At 55.4% G+C, this 20,735-nt stretch overlaps 2 protein-coding genes and 3 non-coding genes across 5 annotated transcripts; 3 read left to right on the top strand and 2 right to left on the bottom strand.

The window, feature by feature from the left end:
• Positions 1-11: 11 nt before the first annotated feature.
• TRNAV-AAC (transfer RNA valine (anticodon AAC)) lies at positions 12-84 on the top strand. The gene has a single exon. It is a non-coding gene; the product is annotated as a tRNA-Val (tRNA).
• Positions 85-891: 807 nt separating this feature from the next.
• TRNAI-AAU (transfer RNA isoleucine (anticodon AAU)) lies at positions 892-965 on the bottom strand. Its single transcript has one exon. It is a non-coding gene; the product is annotated as a tRNA-Ile (tRNA).
• A 419-nt stretch (positions 966-1,384) lies between these two features.
• On the top strand, positions 1,385-8,046 carry PRSS16 (serine protease 16). Its single transcript, XM_070396363.1, has 12 exons — positions 1,385-1,454; positions 1,530-1,690; positions 2,750-2,849; positions 2,944-3,073; positions 4,189-4,312; positions 4,552-4,629; positions 4,718-4,765; positions 5,831-6,121; positions 6,859-7,000; positions 7,456-7,635; positions 7,714-7,859; positions 7,978-8,046. Exons 1-12 carry the CDS (start codon positions 1,385-1,387, stop codon positions 8,044-8,046), a joined length of 1,539 nt encoding a protein of 512 aa, XP_070252464.1.
• A 4,264-nt stretch (positions 8,047-12,310) lies between these two features.
• Positions 12,311-12,382, top strand: TRNAQ-CUG (transfer RNA glutamine (anticodon CUG)). The gene has a single exon. It is a non-coding gene; the product is annotated as a tRNA-Gln (tRNA).
• A 4,912-nt stretch (positions 12,383-17,294) lies between these two features.
• POM121L2 (POM121 transmembrane nucleoporin like 2) lies at positions 17,295-20,354 on the bottom strand. The gene has a single exon (XM_070396358.1). It carries the CDS (start codon positions 20,352-20,354, stop codon positions 17,295-17,297), a length of 3,060 nt encoding a protein of 1,019 aa, XP_070252459.1.
• Positions 20,355-20,735: the final 381 nt, after the last annotated feature.

The raw sequence follows: 20,735 nt of genomic DNA, 5'->3' as shown, positions 1-20,735 counted from the left end.
ATAGCAAGCCCGTTTCCGTAGTGTAGTGGTCATCACGTTCGCCTAACACGCGAAAGGTCCCCGGTTCGAAACCGGGCGGAAACAACTTGCTCACCTTTTCTGAGTTTTACAGAAAAGACACCCTACATGGAAAGTTTTAAAATAGAGCTCCCCACGCATAACTAAGTATCTCTGAATCGATGCACAAAGTTCAAAATAGAAATCATGTTTTATTACCCAGTTGTGAACTCCATACATTGCAGGGCTTTCTCCATCTCTGCCGTGACCCACCCTCAGCCTGTCCTTAACTCCATCTCTGCTGTTCCTTCCGTCATTGAACTGAAAGGCAAAGGGGTCTAAGCGATAAAACTGGTGTTTTTAATATACATGACTTGGATATGGAAGGAAGGAAGGAAGGAAGGAAGGAAGGAAGGAAGGAAGGAAGAAGGAAGGAAGAAGGAAGGAAGGAAGGAAGGAAGGAAGGAAGGAAGGAGAAGAAGAAAGGAAGAAAAGGGAAAGAAAATATGTATGTGTCTGATTGTGATGGTTTTAACCATGAAAAGTCCCGCTGCCGACAGAGCGGAAGAGGAGCAGGTGCGGAGACAGCAGGTGGATGGAGCATAAGCGACTCGCGGAGACTCGTGGCGCTGAGTCCGGGCCGCCCCTGCTCGTGTGCCCGCATCCTCTTTATTAAAACGTCTATGGAAGGCTTTGTGCCACTTTTTCCTCAAGTCGGGTTTTTTCTTCTTTTTCGTTTTTCCTTCCTTTGAAGAAGGGGACAAAGAACGTTGGTGTCACAGCTGAAGATTAAGAAATGAAGCCAACATTTAATCCCAGTCTGACATCGGGGGGCTATTTCCCACGTGTGAGGTGCTGCAGCCAAATCACGTTGAGGAAGAGAAAAAACCCTCCTGGCCCGTGCGGGGGTCGAACCCGCGACCTTGGCGTTATTAGCACCACGCTCTAACCGACTGAGCTAACCGGCCGGCTGCGCGGGGAGCCGTTTCTGCTTAAGAAAATAAAAAGTTTGCTGACGTCCTTGCGTGCTTAGAACTGAAGGAGGTCTCTCCTCTTTCCAAAGCACTTTCTTTAGCTCGTTTTAACGACGACCGAAGGGCGAGAGGGGAAACGGAAGCTCAGCGAGGAGAACTGAGGGCCAGGGCCCGGGAGACCGGGGGCGAGAGGGGAGGGAGCCGGGAACAGAGGGAAGACGCTGGGATCCAGGTGCGGCCTCGCCAGCTCCGGACGCGGACTCGGGCGTCCCTGCCCCGCGTAGGTGGATCCTACGGACGCTTGACCAGGAGAGGCGTCTGCAGGGAAACCCGAGCTCCTGGGCTATAAACCCCCAGGCCGGCCCGGGGGCAGGATGGAGCGGCCTGGCGCCCCCCGCCGAGGACCGGGCAGCATGGCGCTGGGCCGTGCGCTGTGGCTGGGCGCTCTGCTCCTGGCTTCCCTCGGGGGGGCCTCGGCTCCAGGTAGGAGGAGCCCGGGGTTCAGGCAGGGGCTCCGAAGGGGGCTCGGCTGAACGCTGTCCCCTCTGGGCCCCGCAGCCTCGCTCCTCAGGCGCCTCGGCGAGCACATGCGGCGTTTTCAGGAGAGCTCCGTCCTGGGCCTGAGTCCGGACCCGGGGGTGGCGGCCCGCCCCAGAGAGGGGTGGCTGGAGCAGCCCCTGGACCCCTTCAATGCGTCTGACCGGAGGTCCTTCCTTCAGGTGAGGTCGGGGCGGGAGCCCACTGTCTGCCCGGCCCTCTCCTCCCTCTCTCCTCCGTCCCTCAGCCTCTGCGTCCTCTCTCTCTCCCTCAGCCGCCCCCCCATGTCCTTCAGAATGAACCCTAAAACCACCGCCAGTCTGGATGTGTGCAGACTTGGCTGGCTTTGGAACCAGCCCTGGCTCACACCCTGACGGTATCTTCTGAATGAACACCCTCCCCTTCCCACACCTGCTCTGTACAGTCCCCCAGGTCCGCTCACCTCGGGGCTCTGCCCATCCACCCGCGTGTTACTTATTCTACACCCTCCCCTTCCCACACCTGCTCTGTACAGTCCCCCAGGTCCGCTCACCGCGGGGCTCTGCCCATCCACCCGCGTGTTACTTATTCTACACCCTCCCCTTCCCACACCTGCTCTGTACAGTCCCCCAGGTCCGCTCACCGCGGGGCTCTGCCCATCCACCCGCGTGTTACTTATTCTACAATGATCAACACAGCAGGCGCCTCCCATGTGCTCGCACTACACTTGACCCTGGGATATGAGAGAGAAAAAGACCAAAATATCTGCTCTTGTAGGTCTTACCCTCTAGGTGAGAGACAACGGGCGGGAAATGAACCCATAAACAAGCCTGGTTCAGACACTACCAAGTGTAGGAAGAGCGACCCCCTAGGGCAGCGGTTCTCAACCTGTGGGTCGCGCCCCCTTTGGGGGTCGAACGACCCTTTCACAGGGGTCGCCTAAGACCATCGGAAAACACATATATAATTACATATTGTTTTTGTGATAGATCACTCTGCTTTAATTATGTTCAATTTGTAACAATGAAAATACATCCTGCCTATCAGATATTTACATGACGATTCATAACAGTAGCAAAATTACAGTTATGAAGTAGCAACGAAAATAATTTTATGGTTGGGGGTCACCACCACATGAGGAACTGTATGAAAGGGTCGCGGCATTAGGAAGGTTGAGAACCACTGAAAGACCCGGAGGAACAGGGAATAGGGAAGAGAGGTCAGACGCTCACAATCCCGTTTCTTCCTCATCCCACCCTCAGCGGTACTGGATAAGCGACCAGCACTGGGCCAGCCGGGAGGGACCCGTATTCCTGCATCTGGGGGGCGAGGGCAGCCTCGGGCCGGGCTCAGTGATGAGAGGTGAGAAGCAAGGGCAGGAGAGACGTAGCTGGGAGCCGGGGGAGGGCTGCGAGGGCGTCACCCGCCTCACACGCCCCTTCCACCCTCTTCACAGGGCACCCTGCAGCCCTGGCCCCAGCCTTGGGGGCCCTGGTGATAGGCCTGGAACACAGGTTTTATGGCCTGAGCATACCTGCCGGGGGCCTGAACATGGCCCAGCTCCGCTTCTTGTCCAGCCGCCATGCGTACGTTGGGGGTCATGGGACTAGAGATGCTCCCCTGCCTGAAGCTGACCTTGAGTCTTTGGTTCATGGCTGTTGTTTTCCTGCCTTTCAGTGTCTTACTCCCTTTCCATCTCTGGGTCTCTGTCCCTCTCCAGCTCTTTCTTTCTCATACCTTGTCTTCTCTCATCCCGTCTCACTATGATGACTGGTCCACACGACCTGGCCTCCTCTCTGAAGGTCAGTCTCCACACTGGCCTTCAGTCCATGCTCCCGATGAAGCCGGAGTGATTGGTAGGGCGCAATCCCAACCACCGCTCTCGCTGCCTCAGAGCCCTCCCCTCTGTCCTCTCATCACAGTGAAGTGCCGTCTTCACAGTGGCCCTGGGGTTTGCCTGGCTCTGGCCCTGTCCCTCTCTGACCTCCACTTCCTCACACTCACAGGGCTCCACTGCAGGGGCGTCCTTGCTGCTCCCCACACTCCAGGCTCAGCTGTCTTGAGCCTCTGAGCCTCCCCCTGGGCTCCCCCCGCCCCAGATGTTGCATATTCCCCCTCCCCTCCTTTGGGGCACCTACTCCGCCTGCACCCCCGCTCTGACCCCTCACCTGCTCTGTTCTCCACACACGTGTCTGGAATCCTCTCCTTTCTCTGTCTCACCCTTGTCTCTGTCTGTCTGTGTCCCTCTGCGTTACTCCCTGTCTTCCAACCTTTTCACGAACTGACCGGGTTTCTCACTGCAGGGGGGTGGCCCTGACTGCAAACTGGTTCAGGAGGTTCGGGCGGGAAGAAAGCACTTAGAACAGACAAGAGGAGGTCAGACCGCCCGGCATCGCTTCTGTGCCCCCGCCCCGGGCTCTCACCCACCAGCCAGGACACCTCTGCCTGAGGACCCCCTTCTCTATTGGCCTGGTTTCCGCCCGCCCTGCCCGAGGCTTTCCTCGCCCGCTACTGGGAAGCAGGAGCGCGGAGGCTCCCCAGGGGCTGGGGGGGGCCACTTCCGGACAAGGATGCGCGGGTGACGCCTTCGGAGACACTTCCTGAGGAAGGCGCCCTGGCTCCCGGCCAGGCACCCTGCCCCGTCCAGACAGAGGGGTGCCCCCGGGATTGCAGAGGTGACCGACGCCTCCCTTCGCCCCAGGCTGGCCGACGTGGTCTCCGCGCGCCTCGCGCTCTCCCGCCTCCACAACGTCTCCTCTTCCAGCCGCTGGGTCTGCTTCGGAGGCTCCTATGCCGGCTCCCTGGCCGCCTGGGCGCGGCTGAAGGTCCCGGGACCCCTCTGGGCGGACACGGGGGGTGGGGTGGACTCGGGGTCCCCATCTCAGGGGACAGGAACACCCTCTCCCACACCCTCTCCCCCCAGAAGGGCTCTCCACAGCCGTCTCCACAGGGCCCGGTGCACAGGGAGAGGGGCTCGCCTAGGGCCACGCGAGGCGAGCGCGCACAGGGCGGAAGATCGGGGGTCCCAGCCCCCGCCCGCCTGACAACCCCCCCACCCCCCCAGTTCCCGCATCTCCTCTTCGCCGCGGTCGCCTCCTCGGCCCCGGTGCGGGCCGTGCTGGATTTCTCCGCCTACAACGAGGTGAGGACGCGGGCGGGGCCCGGGGGGAGCAGGGTCTCAGCGTCGGGGTCCCTGATGCGCCTCTTCTCCTCCGGCGGTCGGACCACAGGTGGTGTCCAGGAGCCTCACGAACACGGCGATCGGCGGGTCCCCGGAAGTAGGAGTGGGCCCGTCCCTGGGGGCTGGAGAGGGGAGGCGGCCTTCAAATTGGGGCCAGGGGGGAAAGTGCAGCCAGCTCGGCGCCGGGGTCTGGGGAGGTGGGACCCCCAGAGATGCTCGGACCCTAGGAGGCTGGCGCGGAGGAGGGGCTAAGACGTCCGGAGGGAAGAGCTTCAACGGGGGCGGGGCTTCTGTGGGCGGGGCCCGAGGAGAGTGGACCTATCAGGAGGTGAAGCTCGGTGTGGGGCGGGGCCTGAAGAGAGTGGACCCTATCAGGAGGTGAGGCTCAGTGTGGGGCGGGGCCTGAAGGGTGGACCCTATAGGAGGTGAGGCTCAGTGTGGGGCGGGGCCTGAAGAGAGTCAACCTATCAAGAGGTGAGGCTCAGTGTGGGGCGGGGCCTGAGAAGAGTGGACCCTATAGGAGGTGAGGCTCAGTGTGGGGCGGGGCCTGAAGGGTGGACTCTATAGGAGGTGAGGCTCAGTGTGGGGCGGGGCCTGAAGAGAGTGGACCTATCAGGAGGTGAGGCTTAGTGTGGGGCGGGGCCTGAAGGGTGGACCCTATAGGAGGTGAGGCTCAGTGTGGGGCGGGGCCTGAGAAGAGTGGACCCTATAGGAGGTGAGGTTCAGTGTGGGGCGGGGCCTGAGAAGAGTGGACCCTATAGGAGGTGAGGCTCAGTGTGGGGCGGGGCCTGAAGGGTGGACCCTATAGGAGGTGAGGCTCAGTGTGGGGCGGGGCCTGAAGAGAGTGGACCTATCAGGAGGTGAGGCTCAGTGTGGGGCAGGGCCTGAAGGGTGGACCCTATAGGAGGTGAGGCTCAGTGTGGGGCGGGGCCTGAGAAGAGTGGACCCTATAGGAGGTGAGGCTCAGTGTGGGGCGGGGCCTGAAGAAAGTGGACCCTATCGGGAGGTGAGGCTCAGTGTGGGGCGGGGCCTGAAGAGAGTGGACCCTATAGGAGGTGAGGCTCAGTGTGGGCATTCGGGAGCTCAGGAGGATGCTGGTCCTGGAAGAGACAGGCCGGGCCCAGGCCCTGCTCTCAGTCGACAAAACCTTTCTTCCCCGCAGTGCCGGGCGGCGGTGTCCACGGCCTTCGCGGAGGTGGAGCGGCGGTTGCGCGCGGGAGAGGAGGCCCGTACGGCTCTGAGGGCGGAGCTGGGCGCCTGCTCGTCCCTGGGCCGCGCGGAGGACCGGGAGGAGCTGCTGGGGGCGCTGCAGGCGCTGGTGGGGGGCGCAGTGCAGTATGACGGGCAGGCGGGGGCGCCGCTGAGCGTGCGGCAGCTCTGCGGACTCCTGCTCGAGGGCAGGCGCAATGGCAGCCGCCCTGTGCCCTACCACGGGCTGCGTCGGGCGGTGCAGGTGAGCTCCCCATAGCACGGTGGGAGAGTCCATAGGCAAGGGCTCCGCCCACCCCGCTGTGCAGTCTTGGGCAGCCTTGAACCCTTTCCGAGCCTTATTTTCTGCACCTGTCAAATGCGGATGACACAGGGCCCTGGGGAGGTGAAGTGAAGGGGAGCCTGCGTTGGGCTCACACACGATGCAAAATTAGCAACTAGGCTATCTGTCCTGTCTGTCTTGTTTTGTCTTATTCTCGGCACACAGCAAGTGTCAATTAGTATTTAGACTTGAAAGAAAAAATATAGGTAGCCCTGAGCACAGAGTTCTTCTGAAGCCCAGAACCCCCACCTTCGGAATCCACAGTTGCGATCCAGCCGTTACTTAAACAGCGCTACCTGCGCAGGGAGCTGTGTGAAGTGTTTCACATGTATTATTCCAATGAATTCTCACAGTAGTTCTAGGAGATCGGCACTGTTACTATCCCCGCTTACAGAGGAGAAAACTGAGGTCCAAGATAGTATCACTCGCCCAAGGTCTCACAGGTAGTAGGTCCCAATCATCTAGTACCTGAACCTCTAACCCACAGGGACTCAGACGCCCACCCCCTCTGACCACTGACTCCCAGGAGAACTCAGGCACTCCCCCTTCTGACTTCTCACCTTTGACTTTTAGGGACCTAAGCTGCCAGACCCTGGCTTGCAGGTGGGAGGGGAGACATTTATGAATGTATGTGTGTGAGTATGTATATTGTCCCTCAGGTTGTCATGCACAGCCTGGGCCAGAGGTGTTTAAGCTTTTCCCGAGCAGAGACATTGGCACAGCTGAGGGTCACAGAACCCCAAGTGTCCGGCGTGGGTGACCGGCAGTGGTTGTACCAGACATGTACTGAGTTCGGCTTCTGTGAGTGCCTGGCCCAACCCTCCTCTGATAACCTTTAAAAAAAAAAAAAAGCCTATTGAAGTGATAGGTGATGGGCAATAAGCATTTATTTGTGATCAATAAGAATACCAGTATGAGAAGTACTGATTCAGGCAGAAACTTAAATAGTTTTCCAATTATGAGACAAAGGCAATGGTTATTTATGAGAAAGGAAAGGGAACAATTACATCAACAGAAGGAAGGCATTTATTTCTATTGGTACAGATAAGCTCACATAGTACATGAGCATTCTAAACAACGTTTTAATTTCCAGCCCATCACAGCCCTGTCGTTCTGGGCCATCACTGTCCGGTGAGGGAGGTGCCTCTCCGACAGGGCTGTGAATTCATTGGTCACTGTTGGGAGAGCTCAGCGATAACTGAAGGAGGCTGGGGGTGGGGCTTATACCCCACACTTACAGATAGCTCCCTCCACAGATGTCACCTGTGAGGACCCCACCTGTCCTTTCTCCAGACTCCCCGCACTGCCCTCCCAGCTGGAGCTGTGTGAGCAGGTGTTTGGGCTTTCAACCTGGTCCACAGTCCAGGCTGTGGCTCAGACCAACTCCTACTACGGTGGCCAGAACCCAGTGGCTACCCAGGTGCTGTTTGTGAATGGTGAGTATGCCATCAGAACCTGACCTCAAAGTCTCCAGCAGGCCCCAGCTCAGCACACCACTTCCCCTTTCTTCCCAGGGGATATGGACCCCTGGCATGTGCTGAGTGTCACGCAGGACTTGGGGCCCTCCGTGTCGGCCCTTCTCATCCCCAATGCCTCTCACTGCTTGGATATGGCACCTGAGCGGCCCTCAGACACCCCCAGCCTCCGCCTAGGGCGCCAGGTAAGACAACAACAGAAAGCCCTGGGTGATTTACATTTTCATTTGCATACTAATGTGCATGCTCCTGCCCTCACTAGTACTGGGATCTGACTTTCAAAATTCTTCCACCTCTTTACAGAGCATCTTGCAGCAGCTGCAGACCTGGCTCAAGCTGGCAAAGAAGAGCTTGGTTAGGGGTGGGGTCTGAGCCCAGCACCCTCGCCACTCCCTGCAGCCGACCTCAGACCAGGACATATTTGTTCACTGGACAGGAGAAAGCAGCATGTTTAAGAAGAGGAAATTCCCAGCACCTGTTCCGCATATAACTGACTTGTGTATGCAACCATCCTCACTCCCAGCTAAAACAGCTCTGTTACAGACAAGAAGTTCTGCAAATATAACTGGGTGATTATTCTCATTGTGGATGTCAGTATTTTAATGGCAAATGTCAGAGAAATGTCACTGTTCATGCTGGTGCCCTCCCCCCCACTAATCAGATTCTGGCTCACATTCTGCTCTGCTGCCAGGCGGGCGCCTTCTGCACGTCTCTCTCTGGCCCTCAGGCCCTGCCCTGCCTGCTTCCTGCTCTGCTCATTGAAAGGCATCCTTAAGAAATGGAAAGACAAGTGAAAGAGTGAGTGAAAACATGCATAATACACATATCTGACAAAGGACTTGGGTCCAGATTTTTTAAAGAAATCCCAGAAGCCAATAATAAAAAGATGAGTGAATGGCAAATGGGCAAAGCACTTGAATAAGCACTTCAATTTAAAAAATACCTGTATAGGTCTACTGACGAACTAATCTGTGTGTCATTGAAATCTCCTTACCTAAGGGCTACTCCAGCTCAATACAAGATTGGAGCGGCCTGAGCATCGGTGGAAGTCCTTCTGGACTTGCCCACCTGGTCCCCCAATATTTCAAAATTTAAAAAAATAAAAATAAAAAATAAATACCTGTATAAAAAAACAAAGAAAAAAATACATGTATTGTTGGGGGCCAGATGTAAGCTGGCAAGGTCCTTGCACCTGAAGGGGCTAGCAAGGCTGGGACCCTTACCCACACAGTTTTCCCACACTTGTTTGGATGGCGGTTATCAGTAGAATGAGAGCAATATTTGTGGAATAAGAACAGCCTTTCCTGGCTTACCAAGAAGTCTGTAACTATTTACTGAGATATGCTGTACTGAGAACTTGTCCTTCTGCTGTGTCCCTCCCTTAGAGATTAAGAGGAACAAAGAATACATTCCTCTTGACAGACCTCCTATTCAGTGTGCTGTGTATAAATAAGATTGTGTGGCTAATAAAGTCGCTTCAGTTCATCAAGAGAACTGGGGTCCTCCCGACCCCGCTTTCCTGTCTTTCTTTCTTTTCTCAATTCCCACCTCCCTGCCTCAGCCCGGCTCAACCCTGTCAGGCTGGCCCTGACAATGTATGGTCAATAAGCAGACCAAAAAGATGCCCAACCAGTTTAGTCATTAGAGAAATGTGAATTAAAACCACAGGACTACTTTACACCCAACTGAGTTACAAGCAAATAAAACCCCCTAAAAGTTCAAAAGGTGACGATATCACCCTGCCTAGTTTTGGAGGATTTTGGACTCAGGTTTTGGGTTACATTTGATTATGAGTCATAGAGTGTCCATATCTTTATTTTAACAAGAAATGTGAGAAAAAATGCGAATGAAAAGGCACTAAAAGAAAAATCATTCAAAAGTATTAGTTTTGGGGACACCTAGGAAATAGGTATGTGACTCCGCTGTACCTGCTAAGCAAGCACTCAGCATGGTGTTTCCATGTTGTAGTGGCTATCACACTCGCCTGACGCGCGGAAACAACCCTTGCTTAAGGTCTTTTGTATCTGCATTTCTCTTCTAAATGCCTAAGCCTTCGAGGTTTCCAAAAAGTCCTCCTCAGAGGAGCACCTCTGAGACCACGTCCTCATTCAAGCTGTCAACCTGGGAATTTATGCAGAGACTTTCTAAGAATCACAACTCCAACTCCACCAAATTATGTTTAAAAATTAGATCCTTCCCTCTTAGCATTGCACTTTAGCAATTCTTTATGTCATCTGGGTCCAAGACCTTTTATGATATGTGGATAGATGGCAGATGATTGATAGATAAATAATAGATTAGTAGATGGACGACAGATAGGGGGTGATAGATAATAGATGGATAGATCCTAGATAGACAGTTGATGAGGAATGGATTCGACAGAAAGGAGAGAAAGAAAAAAGGAAAGAAAGACAGACCTAAGGACGACCTCCATCACCAGGCAGAGGCATTCCAGGTGCGGGGACCAGATCCCAACCCTCGACTCCAAATCAGGCTTCCGGGTGCAAGTGCTTGAGTCCGACCGGGTCTCCAGATCTGGGCGGACCTGAGCCCAATCTGCGTCTTCACACCTGGGCTTCCCAGGCGCTGGGCCCTGAGCGGTCACCTGGCCGAGACTTCCTAGTGCTGCGGCCACTAGCGGCCAGAAGTCGTCAGCTGGGCGCCAAGAAGCTCGGCGTCAGTAGGTTCACTTTCCGTTCCGTTCAGCACAGACCAGTCCCGGCTGGGATGGCCACGCGGTGCGGGTGTGTTTACTTGGGTGTGTGATGGAGGTAAGTCTGCGAGACAGACACGCAGGGAACCCGGCGTCTAGGCCTCGCCGGTAGGGTGTGGTGACAGCCAGCGGTTCCGCCCGACCTTTCCAGGGACTGGCCTCGGACTCGGTTCCAGGTGCGCGCCCGGCAGGCGGCGGTCCCTGGGTGGCCAGGAGGGAGCCCCACGCTTCCCGGGGTCAGGACCACGGACAGCGCGCCCTGCATTAGCCGGGCCGAGTGAGGGTTTTCTGGGAAGCGAGAAAGCAGGGCAGGAAGGCCTTTCCCGGTACCTGGAGTTGGCGATGTGTCTGTTTGGTTCACTTTTTTTTTTTTTTTTTTTTAATAAAAGCCTGAGATACGGGACACACTGTTTCTATCTGATTGAATGCAGGCTGGAAAGCGGGCTCGACCCCATCGGGGAAATACTTCACGTCCGACTGCTGGTGCGCCCGCGTTTGCCCGGCACCGCACCGCGGGGGGAGGGGACAGGGGAGGCCAGTCTCCCGCTGCCCAGCGAGACCGCCAAAGGGGATTCACATGACCCGAATTCCCGCGCGTTTTCTCAAATCGTTTGGGAGAAATGTAGCTCTTCTATGCCGAGATTAGGTCAGACCAGGTCTCCAATTCTGTGTCCTTTGAGAGGACAAAGGGATCCGAGGCAGAGACTGTGGTGTGTGCTGTTAATAAAAGAGCTGACTATCAGTTGCCTACATGTTTTTATGTTTATTTATTATGTCACCCTGAAGATTATGGCCCGACTCTGTCTTCAGCCTCGTTTTCACATTTCACAGCTCCTTTCTCTCCAACAGTGTCCTGTTTGCAATCTCTCTAGTTCACCACGGATTTGTGCACATGTTATCGTCCCTCCTTAAATAACTTCTTTACTGATTAGCGTCTTTTCAGTCTTCACTTTTTTATAAAGAACTCCCCAAAACTTTCTAGAAACATCTTCATTATTTCTCTTCGCACTATACCCTTCTCATTGCAAATTTTGTGTTAATTTTCACGATGACTCGATTTCTCTGTCGCTCTCACTAGAATATCATTTCCAAGAGATGTAGTGCCCTGTTTTGTTAATCTATGAAACCCTAGTACCCAGTGCCTAGTACACACAATAAATCGTTGTAAAATAGATTTTTATTGCTTTCAGAAAGGGAGAGGGAGAGAGAAAAACATCAATGATGAGAGAGAATGTGGGTTTGATTCCCATAAAGGCCACAGCTGTGTTTATGTTTAGAGAAACTCGATTCTTAACCGGTAAAAAGCAGAGACTAACCTATTCCGTGCCATGTTCTCAGAGTTCCCGTCCATCGCTCAAGCTATCCTTTAATCCACTCATGGCCCAACTCAGTGCCCATGAATTCGACATGTTCCCGACAGTGTTTCCTTCTATTTCCTCCGGGAGCAGTGGCTGAGCACAGAGTTGAGGGGGCCGAGGACGCAAAAGTGGGAGCTCTGCCCTGTGGAAAAAGAAAAGAAGCGGAAAGGATAGCTGGCAACTTCTTAAAAAGCCTATTCCATTTTAAATGGTCTTTCCAAAGCACCAGCTAATCTACTTTTTAAATCAACAAGAGATACGGCGTAAAGGAAAGTTCTTAAAAGGTTGTTCTTTTCATGTCTCTGAAGACTCTGATTTAACCAGCAGCCCACATGGCCCGGGAGGAAGCACCGGGAAAGATGGCCTGGTCCCCGACGCTTCCTCTCCCGACGCGTCTTCCCAGGAGACTCCGATGTACAAACTGTTGGCCGGCACGTGGCAAGAAGTCGCCCCCCAATTGATCGTGGAGAAGGAAGAGCAGACAGACAGACCTCATGCCTAGGTCCAGGGGCTTGGGAGGAAGGACTATGTCACCACAGAGTTAAGATTGGACTTCCTCCATCTAGGCCCCATGGTGTAATGGTTAGCACTCTGGACTCTGAATCCAGCGATCCGAGTTCAAATCTCGGTGGGACCTTCTTTTGTTTTTGGTCCTTATTTGAACTGCACTTCCTCTCTGCAACCCATTCTCTTATTCGTACAAACCCCCGCACCCAAGTTTATTTCTGATTCTCCCAGCTCACACTTTCTGAGCCCGGTGTCTGCAGGCACCCAGCCAAAGGACAACTTAACACTGGCTGGGCGCAATTTCTTTCTCGGGGGTAGGGGTGGGGGGGGGGGGGGGGGAGAGGGAGGGACCTCAGAAGAAAATGCGCGCAGAAAGCACCCAAGCTTACTGGAACTGGAAATCTTTAGAGAAAACCCGTAAACGGAGGAGACGGAAGGGAAGGTGGGAGCGGGAAGAGCGAGAGGAAGTTTGTTGATAGTCGTGGCGGAGAAGAGTGGGATGGATTGTAGAAAAGGGTTTACCCCTGGACAATGGGCCTGAGAGTCGCTGTCACTGTGGCCGAGAGAAAACTGCTCGCAGGCAACACCGCTAGGGACGGAGCCCACGCTCCGAGATCCGAGTGTGCTGACCAACCAGCAGCGATGGTCAGTGATCAGGGGCCTGCGGGTCCGAGGACGCACACGCTTTTCTGGTTAGGAACCGGAGAAAGCTGATTCACTGACGCTGCCCGACCTCCCCTCGTCTCCCCCGACCGTGAACAAACCCGGGGCTTCGTTAGAATTAAATGACAAAGTTCTATTCAAGGGTCTTAAGCGAACTGCAATTCTGGAAATACTACCAAGAGACACCAGAGTGTTTTGAAGAAAATGTTGAGTGTTTTTTTTTTTTTTTTTTTTTTTTTTTTTATAATTTTTATTTCTTAAAGTATTACAAAGAGTATTACATATGTCTCCTTTTTCCCCCCCATGACATTCCCCCGGTCCCTACCCCCCGCCCCCCCCCCGCCCCGTGTCTTGTGTCCATTGGTTAATCTTATATGCATGCATATAAGTCCTTCATTTGGTCTCTTAATCCCCCCCCCCCCAACCCTCCCCAGGCTCCCCATTGTAGTTTAACATTCTGTTCAATGTTGCTCTGCTTCTGTATCTACACCTGTTCATCAGTCCATACTGGTCCCCTTTATTTGTCCCAACCTCACTGGAGTAGTCTCAACCTCACCAGGGCCGTCTGAGCCTCACCAGGGCCATTTCAACCTCACCGGGGTCGTCCCTACCTCACGGGGGCCGTTTCAACCTCACCGGGGTCGTCCCTACCACACCAGGGCCGTTTCAACCTGACTGGGGTTGTCTCTACCACACCGGGGCTGTTTCAACCTGACCGGGGTTGTCCCTACCACGCCGGGGCCGTTTCGACCTGACTGGGGTCGTCCCTACCTCACGGGGGCCGTTTCAACCTGACCCGGGTTGTCCCTACCACGCCGGGGCCGTTTCGACCTCACCGGGGTCTTCCCTACCTCACGGGGGCCGTTTCAACCTGACCGGGGTTGTCCCTACCACGCCGGAGCCGTTTCGACCTGACTGGGGTCGTCCCTACCTCACGGGGGCTGTTTCAACCTCACCGGGGTCGTCCCTACCTCACGGGGGCCGTTTCAACCTGACCCGGGTTGTCCCTACCACGCCGGGGCCGTTTCGACCTGACTGGGGTCGTCCCTACCTCACGGGGGCCGTTTCAACCTGACCGGGGTTGTCCCTACCACGCCGGGGCCGTTTCGACCTGACTGGGGTCGTCCCTACCTTGAGTGTTTTTATAGTAAAACTAGAGGCCTGGTGCACGAATTTGTGCATGGGTGGGGTCCCTTGGGGTGGCCTGCGGAGCTTGTGCCCCCAGCCTGCAGCCCCACCTGGCACCCCACCTTGGCCTGGTGCCCGCCCCCTCACCTGCTCCACCATCCCGCCTGGTCCCGCTCTCTGGGGGCCCATCCCGCAGGCAGCGCCTCCACTGCTCCCGCTGCCAGCACCGCATTGCCAACGCCGGCCATATCCTGCGCCACTCCCTGGTGGTCAGCACTCGTCATAGCCAGCAGTGCACTCCTGGTCAAACCATCGCCCGGTTCAGAGGGTTGTCTACAGGATTTGTGTCCGGCTGGGCACTGGCGCACAACTGGAAAGCTAGAAAGTTCAAGGCCTCGGGTTAGTTAAAAGTAGATGAAAGCGATCCTCATGTTGCAGCCCTTTCTGATTTAAGTCGTTTTGTTAGCTTGAGTGTAGTGTCTCTATTTTTTCCCCTCACCGTCAAGGGTGCCCAGAACTGTGTGTCCCCCCCACCGCCCTGCAGACCCTCGTGGGGTGACTGATTGAAGGAATAAAGAGGTATCTGAAAAAAATCTGAAAGTACGTGTTGATTAATATAAGTATCTCTCAGCACAAAGAGGATTATGGAGTATTTGTAATATTTTGTTTCTTGGATGCTGGGTACATTAATGTGTTCAGTGTGAGAAAATTCAGTGAGCCATGCCCCGATGTTCAGGGTACTTCTCTGACTATATATTATTCTTCAGCAGAAAGTTTAAAACACACACACACACACACACAACCACAAAAAAACTAAGCACTGTGATCATCCAAAGACAGCATTATTTGAGTGAAATACAAGTTTCTAAGTGGGGGGAAATACAAAGGCCTCAGAGTGAGGAAAAAAAATACCTTCCATAACTCAATAAGAAAAAGAAAGACAAGTCAGAAAAAATGTGCAGAAGATGCGCTTCCCAGACAGAAAAAGTATCTTTCATTGGTCAAGGACATTGCATTTGCTCCTCATAACAACCCTGGGAAGAAACACAAGGACAAAAAATTTGGAAAAAACATATAACAAGAGTCTGAAGGCGTTTTTCCATAGTTACCCAATGGCCCCACTTCTAAGCTTCAATCCTTGAGAAACACAGGTGGAGATAAAGATTTTAATACAGATATGTTCACCTCAGCATTGTTAAGAAAAATACTTGGAATGTATAAATAAAGTATAATCAGTTTAAAGGAACAAATATTTATGAGCTTAATGCATTCACTATCATTGACACAAAATAGGCATGAAGCATATGGTCCCTAAGTGTCCTCGGTTCAATAAAATACATGGAATTTTCATAATCATATTTGTAAAGAGTATTTGTTGCCATGGAAACAAGTGCATGAATATAAGATCAAACAAAAAGTAATATATTAACATATGTATATGTAATATGTACATACACATGTAAAATAAAATTATTTTAACAAATCCTTTCTGGGTGCCTTCTATGGAAGGGTCAATGCCCACCCACCCAAGCTTAGTTTTTTCTATTTTCATTTTTTATCACGTGACACCATAGGACATGACACACAAGTGTCACAGGTGGAGATGAGCTGGTCAGAAACCAGCAGGACAAGCAGACTCTCAATATGGTCCCCATCACCACCTCCCATGGTCATGCCCTTGTTTGATCTCATCTCTGGAGGGTCTGGCTCAACCTGTGACTTTCTTCTCACAGAATATGATAACTGTAACAGGGAGTGAGTAAGTGTTCACGATTATGTGAATAAGTTCTATGACATACAGTATCACCCATTTACTTTGCTGAAGCAACCAGCATGGATACTAAGACCTGGGTTTGAGTTCTAACCTCGGTGATTTGCTATGTGAGGGAGGAGAAGTCCAGATCTTGGAACCTTTTGGGTTTAAATCCTATGTCTCCCCATCTACTAACAGGTGGGCTTGGGAAAGCTTCTTAACATCTTTCTGCGTCAAAATTGACATGAGTTTCACAGTCATTTCTACATCATTGACTTATTTAGACAATTTTTATTTTACAATCAATTTAAGATGGCTTATTTTTCCAGTGAGGCCCCTTCCAAGGTATCCATAAAACCAAACAGCAGAGAGATGTCTACAGGGAGTCGTTCTTGTCTCTTTTTTTCCTGTGGGATGATAAGCATTGCTAAGGAACATGTCACAGCTCATTCATAGGCCTCCCATGGGTTACAGAGTAGAGACCAGCCCAGATACCTGCTCTCTTTTGCTTTCTTCCTTTGTTCTCAGGCCCTAGAGACTTCCTGCCCTGCCCAGACCCCCATCCCCCACCCCCGGAGACATGAACATGGAGGAGTGGTTTGAGGTACAAATTAAAAGGAAAATGAGGTGTAAGCTTTGGTTCCCTAACTGCATTTCCTGCTCCTACTGGAGGCAACACAGCCTATGTTGTGGAGAGAAGCAAGGTTGCACCACCCTGCCTGGCCCTCGTTCTTCCTGACAGGTCATCCCTTAAAGCCAAAAACACTTGAAAATTGGCATTTGTAGGCACAATGTGGTGCGATTCAACTCATCCAGGGAGGTGGGCCTCAGACTTAGGTTCCACATGTGGGTCTGGTCATTTGTCCTCAGCTGGAAGCACACATAGCAGTCCTATTAGACACCGTGAAGAGGGGTCTCTGTGTACAGACTGGAGAATGGTGGACAAAAAAGCAAGGCCCACCTGACTGCTCCAAGCCTGGAGGGTCACTGGTCAAGAGCTTCCCTTTTCTGCAATGAGGAGCGGGCTCTTCTTCCAAGAACCCACTGAGGAACAACACAGCAAGAATGAGGACTCAGTGTCCCCAGGGACCAGAGAAAGGGACCCACTCCTTAGAGCCGAATAAAAGCTAAGACTTTGAATCCATTCCTCCTCCCAAAGATGCAAGAGGGTGGGGCTGTACCTGCTGCCTCCCCGGCATGTCCGTTCCCAGGGGAAAAGCAGGAGGTAGTGTACTGACTGAACCTAGGAGTGATACAGAGGGGAATGGGCGGGGGGGGGGGAGGGGGGGGGGCGGTTCTGCTCGAGTCCAGAGGTTGCTTTCTGCTGTCACCACTAGACATCCCGATGCTCCACCTTCTAGACATAGATGAGGACCCACAGGTAAACATAAAGCTCTAGCCTTAAATCTGGGTATTTTTCACTTTAGAGAATTAGAGGATATGGAAGCTCTTCCCAACGACTCTGAGGTCCGAGTCAGGGTGAGGGTGAGGGACACAGCTATTTCCTGTGGGCATGATGCCTTCGGGAATGCCCTGGCTCCCGACTCTTTGGGGTTTTGGGTTTGGCACCAATGGAAAATGAAGGGACTGCTGATCTGAAAGACCCTCTCCCAAGGGAGCCCTGGGCAGGCGGAGAGGGAACCCCTAAGCCAAAGCTACTGCCTGTCTTAAGTGATCTAGGGACAGGGAGGCTGTGAGCTAAGGGGTCCATGGCAGGGCCTCCAAACATAATCTTTCTTGCAGAAATACTGGGCCTCCCCAAGGCGAAAGGGGTGCTCTGGGGGGTCAGGCCCTGGGCGTTCTGACTCCAGCCTTTTCCGAAGGGTGTGACGGTCTGCTTGGCCCCGCTGGGCATTGCTCCGATGGAGAACACTCCAGAGTTGGAGCTCATGTCTGGGGCAGCCATGCTGTCCCCAGACTCCCCACAGTCCATAGGGGTCACTAGCCCCCCAAAAGCAAAAGGTCGTGGGGCTGTGCTGCCAAACACTGAGGCCTGAGCCCCACTCTGGCGGGGCTGGGGGACAACCCCAAAACCAGTGGCATTAGCTGGACCAAAGGGAAAACCTGCTGGGGTGCTGCCTGCACCTGTCTGGATGCTGGCAGGGCCGTGGAAGGTGGGGGCAGAGGGTGTCAACACCCCGAATGCTGGCCGTGTGGGGCTGCTGAAGGCTGGCTGAGCTGGAGCTGGGGTTGGGGTTGGGGGGACCACTGCCGAGTTTCCTAACACAGAAGAGCTCTTGAAGCTTGGGCTGAGGGCTGGTTGGTGGGCCCCTTGCCTTTGCCCACCTGAAGCCCCAAATGCAGGCCAGGGCGTGACTCCCAGGGAGAGTGGGAAAAGTGGCTTTGAGCTTGACCCCAAAGGAAGTGTGAATGCTGGGGTTGGCTTGGAGATGCCCGATGGCAATGTGGGCTGGCTTGGGGTGACGAGGGCGGAGGCCGACAGAGGGCTGCCCTTGCCCCTAAATCGGGCAGTGCTTTTCCTCGGGGATATCTGGACAGCGCTGGGAAGAGCCTGGCTAGAGATGTTGACTGCATTTACCATGGGAATGGTGGAACGCTGGGGAGGTGGGAAAATGAAGCCTGTGACTGGGTTTGAGAGGTTGGCCCTGAAGGCATGGGAAGCCCCAAGGAGGAAAGTGTGAGAAGGGGAAGAGTCAGAGTAAGTGTTGCCTACGGTCCTGGTAACACCCGCTCCACCAAAATCCTGAGGTGGCTTGAAAGAGGAGTCTGAGGATGTGCTGACGGGGGCGGTGGAGGTGGCTACAGAGCTGGTCGTGCCCAGGTTGTGGAAGAGGAGGGTAGCAGCAGGAGGACCTGGAGGAGAGGTCTGCCTGAAGGAGAAAGGAGTGATCACAGGCCTAGTTTTAAGCGGTTCCATGCTGCCAAAGATGGGCTTGAAGGTGGGCATTGAGAGGCCTGGAGGGGCTCGGGCTGCAGTCGTGGCTGAGATTCTGGAAGGTAAGGAGACGCCGGCCTCATTGTCAGGTGGGGGCCACCAACGGGGCTTTGAGGTGGGGTCAGCAGAGGTGGCAGCAGGAGGTGCAGAGGCAGAAAGATGGTGAGCTGGTCCCCTCACCACTCCAAACACAGCCCTTTGTGCAGAGGGTGCTGTGGGGGTGATGGCAGGTGGGCCTGGGGGCCTGGGAGACGCGTCAGCCTGACAGGTGGAAGGTGGCCGAGTGGTGTCAGTGACAGATGAGGTGGGAGGAACAGGGGTCAGAAGGGTGACAGCAGCTGTGGGCTCGGAGCCTGCAGAGGGGCCTGGAAGGGGTTCTGGCTGGGAGCACCCGAGTGGGGCCAGCAGGCTGGGCGTCTCCGGAGGCGAGTGGACCACACTGGTTCCCTCTCCCGCAGGCACTGGGGAGGCCCGTGGACCTGGAGATGCCGCCTGAGGATCGGTGCCCTGGGCTGGAGCGGTGCCTGCAGAAGGCAGGATGAGGGGCAGGGAAGGCAGAGCCGTAGACTGAGCGTCAGGTGCAGGGTCTGCGGTGGCATCCTTCTTGGTTCTGTTGCTCCACGGAAGCCCAGCTTCTGTCCCCGAGGCCAGGTCCTCAGCAGGAACTGCATAACCAAGCTGGGGGGGTGGACTCAGGGACAGCGGGGGCCCAGGGCCAGCAAGCAGCCGTGGAGTCCCCTCACTTCGCGGCCCGGGGCTGCCGGACGCTGCCGGGGACTCCTCCGCAGCCAGTGGGCCTGGCAAGTGACGCTGAGGACCGCTTTTCTTTTTCACCGGCCACTCGGGCATCTGGAGGGGCGCGCGCCTCTTCCAAGGCTGGGAGAGGCCTCTGGCGGAGCTGTAAGAACTTGTGATCGCGTTCCTTTTGGAGCCGAGGGGCCCCCCTGGGTGTGAGCTGGCCCAGGAGCTCAGGGAGCAGGAACTGGGCCTCCTGTTCAAGCTGAGGCCCAAGCTCAGAGGCCCAAGGCTGGGCACGAAGGAAGTGAGGTTCCCACTCTTCACCAGAGGCTTAAACGCAGATGCTCTGGCTTCTGGGCTCCCCCTCTTGCTGTCCGGCCTGTCTGGGGCCTGGGACGGTGGTCCCTCCAGCCTCCTACTCACCTGCTTGGACTCTCGGAGGACCCTCAGCACCGCCTCCTTTGCACGCGGGTCTGGGGGCTTCTCCGAGGCTGAAGCCCCTGCGGAGCGGATGGCGGGCGCCGGGGGCGTGGCGGGGAGCCCTCGCTGCGCCAGGGGCGTGATCTTGATGGTCACGGGGCTCCACACCGCCCTGGGGTGCCGGAGCGACCAGATGGTCCGCTTTAGGTAGCTTTCCCACCAGTCCGAGGGGCGCGGCCCCACGATGGAATGCTGGGGGCGCCGCATGGGGAAGCGCCTCCAGGCCTCGTTCGCGACCCACGAGGCGGGGTTGGCGGGGTCCCAGTCCCGCGGCCTCCTCCCCGGTCGGAGCCGCGGCGCAGGGTGGGCGCGATGGACGTGCTGAACCCGGTGGAGCTGGTGAAGGGCCTGGGAAGGCTGGCGGGTCACGGGCCTCTGCGGCCGGTCTGCGCCCCCCTCGGCTGGGGGTGGCGGGGGTCCCTGTTTGCCCAGGAAACCGCCCATGAGGAGCAGCGAGGCGACTCGGCGACTCTGAGGACGGCGTCGGCCTCTGAGGTTTCCTACATCCGCCGGCTCCACCGAGTCCCGGCGCGCAGGGTTCGGTGACGGTTGGGATCCCGCGCGAGGGAAATGCGAGGGTGTTGGGGCGCCCCGCACCCGCGGCCCCGCGCCAGACGAGCAGCGTCAGCGGGACCCGGGCGCGCGGGGCCGCGGCAGCCCCGCAGGCTCTGCGGTTTGGAGGCCTGAGCTATGCGCTCGGCCGAGGAGAGGGTTCCGAGGGGACGTGAGGCGTGAAGGGCTGGGCCCGGGCGTCGCGCGGATCCCCGGAGTCCGAGCCGGGAGAGCAGGACTGGACACCGAGCAGCCGATGGCGGGCGTGCGCAG

Source organism: Myotis yumanensis, unplaced genomic scaffold (genome assembly GCF_028538775.1).
Source record: "Myotis yumanensis isolate MYYU_CA2020_CCGP unplaced genomic scaffold, mMyoYum1.0.hap1 SCAF_17, whole genome shotgun sequence".
In the NCBI taxonomy this organism is placed as follows: Eukaryota; Metazoa; Chordata; class Mammalia; order Chiroptera; family Vespertilionidae; genus Myotis; species Myotis yumanensis.
Note: the sequence above shows the minus strand (reverse complement) of the source record. Positions and strands in the feature narration are given on the sequence as shown.

What these genes read in the sequence shown, in the direction of transcription:
- PRSS16 (XM_070396363.1), top strand. Translation starts at nt 1,385, where the DNA reads ATGGCGCTGGGCCGTGCGCTGTGGCTGGGCGCTCTGCTCCTGGCTTCC. An exon ending in CGATCGGCGGGTCCCCGGAA is followed by an intron (nt 4,766 to 5,830) that starts GTAGGAGTGGGC and finishes TCTTCCCCGCAG; the next exon opens with TGCCGGGCGGCGGTGTCCAC. An exon ending in GGCTGCGTCGGGCGGTGCAG is followed by an intron (nt 6,122 to 6,858) that starts GTGAGCTCCCCA and finishes ATTGTCCCTCAG; the next exon opens with GTTGTCATGCACAGCCTGGG.
- POM121L2 (XM_070396358.1), bottom strand. Translation starts at nt 20,354, where the DNA reads ATGGGCGGTTTCCTGGGCAAACAGGGACCCCCGCCACCCCCAGCCGAG.